At 51.2% G+C, this 9877-nt stretch overlaps 1 protein-coding gene across 1 annotated transcript; it reads left to right on the top strand.

Annotated features, from left to right (window-relative positions):
• The first annotated feature begins 653 nt into the window (after window positions 1-653).
• Window positions 654-1555, top strand: LOC125506191 (uncharacterized). Its single transcript, XM_048671054.2, has one exon. The coding sequence runs from the start codon at window positions 882-884 to the stop codon at window positions 1359-1361; it is 480 nt and encodes a 159-aa protein (XP_048527011.2). The 5' UTR covers window positions 654-881; the 3' UTR covers window positions 1362-1555.
• The last annotated feature ends 8322 nt before the right edge of the window (window positions 1556-9877 follow it).

Below are 9877 nucleotides of genomic sequence, written 5' to 3'. Positions count from 1 at the left end.
TGTGGCCGCGACTGACGACTCTGTGAGAGCTACTTTTTGATTGTTGATCGTCATACCAGTGATTATTATGGCAATCGACCACATATGGTGCCTTTGCTATAGTTTCTGTTGGGTTCTCACGTCGAGGGTGCTTGGGGATGGGGGCGCTTCAATGCAGATTCATGACTTTCTATCGGGGACTCGGGGCGATGAAGTTAGCTTCTTGTGCTGAGTAGATCCGGTGTCAAGAGTCGGCCACAGGTATGGCATAGTGGATCTTCAAGGGTTTAGTGGCCGCGACTACGTTCCTGTGGCGCTGATCTTTAGAGACACGTGTTTGAAGATTTCCTGACCTTCATCCATAATGTCAAATTGGTCCTAGCAGGGGAGCGGTGACAAAGTGTGTCTTCAGCACGTTTCGACGGCGACGATGGTCGTTCAGTGGTCTAGGAATATTCTTTATGATATTTTGGGTACTTTATTCCAGTGGTAAACCTTTCCGATAGATCATGCAGGGAGTCCTTGTTTGAAGCCTGCAATGGATAAGGCACTCTCTGCGTCGTTACGGTGTGCGGCGATCACATGGCTAAGCCATTTGCGAGGCAAGAAAAATTCCAGGCTGAAGAGTGACACTGACTACTGAGTACCTACTGACCATTGACTACACTACACGTGCTCTCACCACGCACACGGAGAAGCGAAAATATCCCAAAGCATGACCCGACGACCACATCAAGCAGATAAACGTGGCTCCCAGAGGCCAAACTCAACACAAAAATCAAATCCGCTGTCGGAAGTCTCCACTCCACTCCACCCTCCAGCAGATCCTCAACAAGCCACGACCAGAGCTGCCGCGGCGAGCGAGAGCGAGAGCGAGGGGCCGGCGTTCGACCGACGACGAGATGAGCGTGGTGGTCCTGGACGGGTCGACGGTGCGGTCCTTCGTGGCGGACGAGGCGGCCTTCGCGCGCAGCGTGGACGCGCGCTTCGCCGCGCTCGACGCCAACGGCGACGGCGTGCTCTCCAGCGCCGAGCTCCGCCGCGCGCTCGAGTCCTTCCGCCTCCTCGACGGCGCGGGCTTCGGCTCCGCCGAGCCGGCCCCGCTCCCCTCCGAGGTGGCCGCCTTCTACGACGCCGTCTTCGAGCAGTTCGACGCCGACCACAGCGGCGCCGTCGACCGCGCCGAGTTCCGCGGCGAGATGCGCCGCATCATGCTCGCCGTCGCCGACGGCCTCGGCTGCCAGCCGCTCCAGGTCGCCGTGGACGACGAGGGCGGCAGCTTCCTGCTCGAGGCCGCGGACCACGAGGCCGCCATGGTCGCCGCCAGGGTCCAGGAAGAACGCGACAATGCCGCGGCCGAGGAGGCAGCCGACGGCAAGTAATGACGGCGCCGACGGCTCCACGGTGTGTATACGTGTCAAGGTGGAGACGTGGAGTGCCGCGTGGCGTGTACCTGTGAGACGAGTGGTGTGCCGCGTGGCGTGTACGTGTGAGACGGGTAGTGTGCCGCGTATGTCCTGATTCCTTAGTGTAATGTACCGAATGTTATGAATAAAATCGTTTGAGATTCTCCAAAGGCCTAACATTTGGTTCGCCGTTAAACTATGGCTCCCAGCATGCTTACGAAATTTTGCGCCGCTGATTCTCAAAAATAGCTACCGATCATAAGTACAAATGCATTGCCAATCTCTACTCCTAATAGAGTAGTTGGTATGACTGCGTCCATGATATTTTCGTCTCACCGTTTTAGTCCCTTTTTTTTGACTGGTTTCTTTCCATCCTCTCCCCCATCACTCTATCGATTTATTTTTTTCTCCACTATTATCTTGTAAACAAACACTTTTCTATCATATAAAAAGTTGGTCGATAGTGTGCAAACGAGCATCCATGTGCGTGAAAACGGGATGGCCCACTCAGTGGTTCTATTTTTTCAATGTTTCTTTTTCTAGTGTTTCCCATAATCATGAATATTTTTTGGATTCAAGAACATCTTTTGAATCCATGAATATTTTTAGAAATTTAGAACATTTTAGAAATTCATGAACTTGTTTTGAAATTTGTGAGCATGTTTCAAATTCATAAATATTTTTTTGAAATCCGTGAACATTTATCAAAAATCACAAATATTTTTCGAATCCACAGTTGTTTTGAAATTTGAAACACTTTTGTATAATCCTTGAACATTTATTGAAATTCATGATATTTTTTTAATCCGCGAACATTTTTTGATGTTGTAAATCATAATTTGTGAGTTCGACGATATAATTGGTAAAATTGACGCGCCTTCCACTGCACCACGGTTGTTAATCAAAGGCACTTTTGTAAGGGCGCTTTGTAAATGCCTCAGAATCGTGCTCAGAGGTGGCGTTTTAGCAAAATGCCTCGATCAATGCAGCTTTGAAGGCATCCTAGAAAAGCGCCTTTGATTGAGGCAGCTTTGAAAGCATTTTAGGAAAGTGCCCTGGATTGATGCATCATTGGACGCGTTGAGGGAGTCTTGAATTAAGGGGTGTTCGGATGGCCGGACTATACCTTCGGCCGGACTCCTGGACTATGAAGATACAAGATTGAAGACTTCGTCCCGTGTCCGGAAGGGACTTCCCTTAGCGTGGAAGGTAAGCTTGGTGATACGGATATGTAGATCTCCTACCATAGTAACCGACTCTGTGTAGCCCTAGCCCTCTCCGGTGTCTATATAAACCGGAGGGTTTTAGTCCATAGGACGAACAACAATCATACCATAGGCTAGCTTCTAGGGTTTAGCCTCTCTGATCTCGTGGTAGATCTACTCTTGTACTACCCATATCATCAATATTAATCAAGCAGGACGTAGGGTTTTACCTCCATCAAGAGGGCCCGAACCTGGGTAAAACATCGTGTCCCCTGCCTCCTGTTACCATCCGGCCTAGACGCACAGTTCGGGACCCCCTACCCGAGATCCCCGGTTTTGACACCGACATTGGTGCTTTCATTGAGAGTTCCTTTGTGCCGTCACCATCAGGAAGGATGCCTCATCCCGTCTTTAAAGACGGCACCGTTGCTAAGGGAGCTTTGGCTGTCGGCCAGACTCTCAGGCTAGGTGGTTTCCTTATGACCACCCGTTCGGCTGCTGCACCGACGATGACCTCTCGAGTCATCGAAAGCAATCTTCACGCCAGCTCGGAATTCGCCGAGCAGGTAGATCCAATGGAGCTCTCTTCCCTAAACGAGCTCTTGGATCGCTTCGCCGCCCTGGGAGTCGCTACGGATTACGACCAGATTGGGTCTAAACCCGATCTGAGAGAGATTAACTCCCCCCAGGTGACCCATCACGTTGTCGTGGTAGAGGGACAGCGCGGCGACCCTTCATCTATCTTAAGGACTAGATACGCCGGATTCCCGATCCCTCCAAGTCGGATACCCGCGGAGGGGAGGACATCACTCAAGACCTGAACTTAAAGTCAGGTGACGGGCTAGATTCATTGGACAGCATCCAAGAATCCAAACTTCCGAGTTCGGAAACTCGTTGGCCCCTGGGTCTCAGATTGGGTGAGGTTTGGGATTTGATTCCGCCCACCCACCCGTACATAAGCGATCTATCCCAAATTAGGCAAGAGCCCGAAGAAACAGTACATCATTACTGGGCCAGATTCCTCCTGGTTATGAACAGGATAAAGGACTGCCGCGAGGAAGACGTAATTTTATTCTTCTGCAATAATTGCACGGACAAGGGAATCCTCAATGCCATAAGTCGTCGTGATATTACACGCTTCGCTGACTTGGCGTCCATAGTATGAAAGTACTGTGCGATGGAAAGCGCCTGAAAAACCGAAATAAAATTTTGGGACAATTCGGCCCTGAATACAAACCCAGTCCGAAACAAAAGGGTGCATCATCGCCAGACACCCGGGTTCAATACCAGAAAGCAAAAGCCCTCTACAGGGCACAGAACCGTACTGGAAGGGTGGCTTAATGGACCCTGTAAAATCCACAGTGCAGAGGGCGCCACACCAACTCACAGCCTTAGAGCATGTTGGATACTCCGGCAGGTGGCAAAAATTGGTGAAGATCTTCTAATTCCAGAAGCCACAGAAAGCCACCCCAGAGAAACCAGTACGGTATTAACAGTCTTCGAGACTTTCGCATCAAATAATATGCGAAAAAGAACACTCTGCGGCCTTGCCGAAGTCTACCAAGTAGCAACAATAAACCCATGGAGTGACACGGCTATTACTTTTAACGCCAGTGATGAACCTAAATTCCGAACAGCCCGAGCACCAGCCGCATTGGTCCTCAGTCCAATAGTGGACGGCTTTCGTCTTACCAAGGTACTCATGGATGGCGACAGCGGATTGAACCTCATTTATGAGGAAACCCTTCAAAAAATGGAAATAGACTGGAGCCGCATTGAGCGAAGCAGCACAACCTTTAGAGGAATAATCCCCAGTCAGGAAGCGCGTTGTACAGGAAAAATCACACTAGATGTGGTGTTCGGCACGCCGGATAATTACAGGTCCGAAGAGGTCACATTCCAGGTGGCCCCATTCAGTAGCGGATATCACGCTCTGCTAGGGCGGGAAGCGTTTAGAGTCTTCTAAGCAATACCCCATTACGGGTACATGAAGTTCAAGATGCCCGGGCCTAACGGAATCATCACTCTCGTTAGTGATCCGGACATAGCACTCCGCGCCGAAAACAAGACAGCCGCACTGGCGCTCGAGGCGCTATCCGAAGCCCTAGCGGCTGAGGAACTGACTGCGCTGCGCTCCACGGTAAATAGGGACGGTGTGCTACTTGATAAAAGATCCCAGTCCACCTCCATTAAACCGGCGGACGAAATAGTCAAATTCCAGGTCCATCCAACGGACCCCAATAAAACAGCTTCCATCGGGGCACAGTTAAACCCTGATGTAGACGCTGCACTGCGAGAGTTCCTACGAGAGAACTGGGACATTTTCGCCTGGCACCCTTCAGACATGCCAGGAATCCCACGCAGGCTGGCCGAACACAGCTTAAATATCCTAAAAGGATTCAAGCCAGTCAAACAGGCTCTTCGGCGTTTTTCCGAACCTAAGAGATAGGCCATGGGAGAGGAACTAGCCAAGCTATTGGAGGCCGGATTCATCAAAGATATAAAACATCCGGACTGGCTAGCAAACCTGGTGATGGTACCAAAGAAGGACAAAACCTGGCGTCTGTGTGTTGATTTCAAAGACCTTAACAAGGCTTGCCCAAAAGATACCTTCCCTCTCCCCCGCATCGATCAAATTATCGACGCTACCGCAGGACACGATTCGTTGTGTTTCCTCGACGCATACTCCGGCTACCATCAAATAAAGATGGCAGAGTCAGACCAAGCCGCAACGGCATTCATCACACCATATGGCCCATTCTGCTTTAACACAATGCCCTTCGTGCTCAAAAACGCCGGCGCAACATATCAGCGCATGATTCAGACATGTCTGGCAAACCAGATGAAAGGATCGATATGGTTGACTAGAGGGGGGGTGAATAGGCAACTAACAATTTTTAGCTTTTTTTAACAATTTAAACTTTGCATCAAAGTAGGTTGTCTAGATATGCAACTAGGTGAGCAACCTATATGATGCAACAAGGATAGGAACGCAAGCAAGCAAGATATATGAAACAAATAAGTTTGCACAAGTAAAGGCACGAGATAACCAAGAGTGGAGACGGTGGAGACGAGGATGTGTTGCCAAAGTTTCTTCCCTTTGAGAGGAAGTACGTCTCCGTTGGAGCGGTGTGGAGGCACAATGCTCCCCAAGAAGCCACTAGGGCCACCGTATTCTCCTCACGCCCTCACATAATGCAAGATGCCGTGATTCCACTATTGGTGCCCTTGGAGGCGCTGACCGAGCCTTTACAAACTAGGTTGGGGCAATCTCCACAACTCAATTGGAGGCTCCCAACGACACCACGAAGCTTCACCACAATGGACTATGGCTTCGCGGTGACCTCAACCGTCTAGGATGCTCAAACACCCAAGAGTAACAAGATCCGCAAGGGATTAGTGGGGGGAATCAAATATCTCTTGGTGGAAGTGTAGATCGAGGCCTTCTCAACGACTCCCAAGCAAATCAACAAGTTTGGTCGGCTAGGGAGGGAGATTGGGCGAAAATGGAGCTTAGAGAAATAATGGAGCTTGGGGGTGGAAGAGATAAGTCAACGGGAAGAAGGGGACCCCTTATATAGTGTGGGAAAAGGATCCAACCGTTACCCACCAACCAGCCCGCGGCCAGCAGTACTACCGCAAGGGCGCGCGGTACTACTACTTGCAACCAAGCGGTATTACCGCACGGCTGTGCGGTACTACCGTACCGACCCACGGTACTGCTGCAACCCCAGCAATAGAAAAGATAAACAGACGGGCAGGAGCTGCGGGCGGTACTTCCGCACACGCGGTACTTCCGCACGCGCGGTACTACCGCAAGGCAAACACCCCAGCCAGGGGGAAGGGAACTTCCGTGCCTACTTCCGCAAAGAAACGGAAGTAGCAAAAACCCAACACAGTAGTACTGCCGAGGGGCGGTACTACTGCCTGACTGTATAGCGCGGTACTACCGCTCGGCGAAAGCGGTACTACCGCGGTAGGTGCGGATGTAAAAAAATTACATCCGCCCCTACTACCGCAAAGGGGCGGCACTAGCCTGGTGGGCAGCGGTAGTGCGGCTCCAGGGGAGCGGTACTACCGCGGGCACCTGCGGTACTACCACGCCACCGCACGGTACTACCGCGGATGCCTACGGTACTACCGTTTTCCTGGGAGTAGTACTACCGCGACCAACCACAGCAGCCAGACAAGGGAGGCAAGAAAACGGAGGAAGCTCCAAGGAAAAAGGAGGGGACAAGAAGGAGACATGTACGTGATGATTCCACCCAAACCTTTCCAACGCGGACCCCCTCTTAATAGTACGGCTTTCCTACGACTCAAATCCACCAAAAAGAAACGTAGAAAAGACGCCGTCTTCATCATTCTTCGAGGGGCACCCAATCGTCTTGTGCCTAGCAATGAAGTGTCTGGAATACTCAAGGCACACAATTAGTCCGCAAATGCGTTGTCATCAATCACCAAAACACTTAGGGATAAATATGCCCTTACAATATCCCCCTTTTTGGTGGATTGATGACAATACGGGATTTGCACAAGGAAAATAAAATTAAGTAAATGCAAACCCCTCCTCTCTAGAATATAGACGGGCTCCCCCTAGATGTGTGCCACCTAGATGAGTGCTTTGGACTGCACGGCACACGAATACTAGGATCAAAGCTCCCCCTATATTATGGAGACAAGGCATATCTATCACTAGACAAGATAGCACACACATAAGTTAACTACGATAGATAAAGTGCATATGTCTTACACCATATGTGAAAAGGTCTCGAAAGCACAAACCAAACAAGAGCAAACAAGCACAAACGAGGTCCAAAAGACAAAGCAAATAAACGCACCAAGCACGACACAACGCAAATCCCTACACTCTCTCCTCCTTTGGCATCGAGACGCCAAAAAGGCAGAGAGGACACCTACACACACGGGGTGGCTCAGGCAGAGAAGTCGTCCCACTGCTCCTCGTGCTCCTCGTCAGACTCAGCGGCGGGGATAGTCTCCTCGAAGTCATCCTCTGAACTGGTCCACTTGTATCCCTGCTTTGACATCCAGGCAGCCTCAGGTGTGATGACGTCCTCAGACAAGCTAGACACATCCTCTCCAAAGAGCCTCATAACCTTCTTGTCACGGCGGCGACTCTCCTTGTATGCCACGTGAGCCCTGTACCGTCCCTTTGCCTGCATGCAGAAGAGAGTCTTCATCTTGTCCTTTAGCTTCTTGGCCCATGACGGCTCAAAGGAAGGAGTGGTGGACCTAGCAGCACGGTCCTCAGCAACATTCTCAGCAGCAGCCGCCTCCTCACCAGCAGCCCTCCTAGCAGAAGAGGCCTCAGCACGGGTAGTGGTGTTGGCCCAGTTGGGCTTGACGCGGAGGCTGATGGACTCATGGCGAATCCAGTCTGGAGCAAGGAACCCATCACCCGGGTACATCTTCTCCAAGTGGTGGAGAGCAGCAGAAACAGGTACGGTCCATAGATAGGTACCTTGCGAGTGAACACCGCAAATCGAAGCTCACACCACATGATGTGTGAGACATCAAGTGGCTGAGTCTGAGAAGAATGTGCCTCTGCACACATGAGCAACATGTCCACTAGATATGCATGGACCTTGTCCTTGTCGCCAATGCGTGGGAACAGAGTGTTGCGGAAGATGCGATGCATGATATCCAGAAAGGAGTTTAACACCCAAGTTGACTTGCCATTGGGGAGTACCTTCTCAACAAGGAAAGGCTGAAGCAGGTTCTTGTTGGCAGACTCAGAGTTGGCATGGGGGCAAACACCAACGGGGGTGTGAAGTCCGTCATCGGGAATGTGCAGCAGATCCATGAACTCTTTCCATGTAGCAGACAGCTGACGGCCATTGGTCATCCAGGTCATCCTCCGCTCCTCCCCGAGATGAAAGTACACTGAGGCAAAGAACTGACAGATGAGCTCAGGGTCATAGTCATGGTGAAAAGAGATCACCGACTCAATAGCAAACTGCTCCACCAAGTCCAGAGCCTCTCCAAAATAGTCACGAAACTTGTCCTTCCGCATGTGATGCATGTCTATCCACTTGACCTCCACGAAGGTATTCTGCTTGCTCTTGATCACATCCAGATAGATGAGAACCTGTTGCTTGTTCCAGAACATCTTAGTGCCTCTGAGCACAGCCCGAGGAGTCACATAGGGATTGATCCTCCGGCGTTCGACATACTCAGAGACAGAAATCTCGTCCATGCCCTTAGCAGGTTCCTTTTGCTTGCTGGCAGTGGTCTTGACATTGCGCTTGGGGGCATTGGAGCCCTCTGGGCTTCATCTTGGGGGTTGCGCAGACGCTTGGAGCCAGTGTCACGACTGGGATTGGAACGGCGAGAGCCACCACCTAAGACACAAAAACGCAAAACACCCACAACAGCCAAGAGGGATTAATGCAAAGACCACAACAAAGCAAGAGAAACAAGCAGAAAGCACACATGATAAATGCCTAGAGAGAGATTTGATCCCTACGGTAGTACTGCCAAGTGCTGCGAAGCTAAGATAGTAGTACCGCTCTTAGACGCGGTAGTACCGTGCAAGGTCACGGTAGTACCGGGTCTAGGAGCGGTAGTACGACCTTAGCACCTCGGCTAGCGCGGTAGTACCGCGTCTGTTGAGCGATAGTACCACACGAGCTAGCATGGTAGTACCGCACCTGACGGGCGGTAGTACCGCAAGAGCGGTAGTACCGCACATCAGACACGGTAGTACCGCACCGCATCAGATTTGAACAGGTTCAAATCTGAGAAAAGCCCACGAAACCACGGCGGTACTACAGTTGGACAAAGTTACCACAAGACAACATATCAAGTATGATTCCTACGCATCACGACTCTCCTACATCCTACTCTTGCATAGATTTGGCCTAAAATCTCAAGAACAACAAGTTTCTCCCCAAAAACCTAGAAGCAAGAGAACAGCCAAGAAAAAGAGGGATTTGGGGAAAAACCTTGGTCCATGGCAAGAGGAAGTGGTGGGGAACGATCCCACCGGCCGGAATCCGAGGAGAGTGGCCGGAGACGGAGATCCGGTGAGGGCCTCCGGCGCCGTTCTTGAGCGAGAGAGAGAGACATGGGGAGAGAGACAAATGAATGGGTATGGGGAGTTGGAACTCCCCTGCCCAAGTCATAACCCCCACACTCCCTCGACGGTGCGGTAGTACCGTGCCCCAACGCGGTAGTACCGCCCGGCGCGGTACTTCCAAAGTACCACACCTGAGCGGTAGTACCGTGCTGTGGCGCGGTAGTACCGGGCCTCCCAAAGCGGTAGTACCG

Source organism: Triticum urartu, chromosome 5A, assembly GCF_056163025.1.
Source record: "Triticum urartu cultivar PI428250 chromosome 5A, HENAU_Tu73, whole genome shotgun sequence".
In the NCBI taxonomy this organism is placed as follows: domain Eukaryota; kingdom Viridiplantae; phylum Streptophyta; class Magnoliopsida; order Poales; family Poaceae; genus Triticum; species Triticum urartu.
Note: the sequence above shows the minus strand (reverse complement) of the source record. Positions and strands in the feature narration are given on the sequence as shown.

What these genes read in the sequence shown, in the direction of transcription:
- LOC125506191 (XM_048671054.2), top strand. Translation starts at nt 882, where the DNA reads ATGAGCGTGGTGGTCCTGGACGGGTCGACGGTGCGGTCCTTCGTGGCG.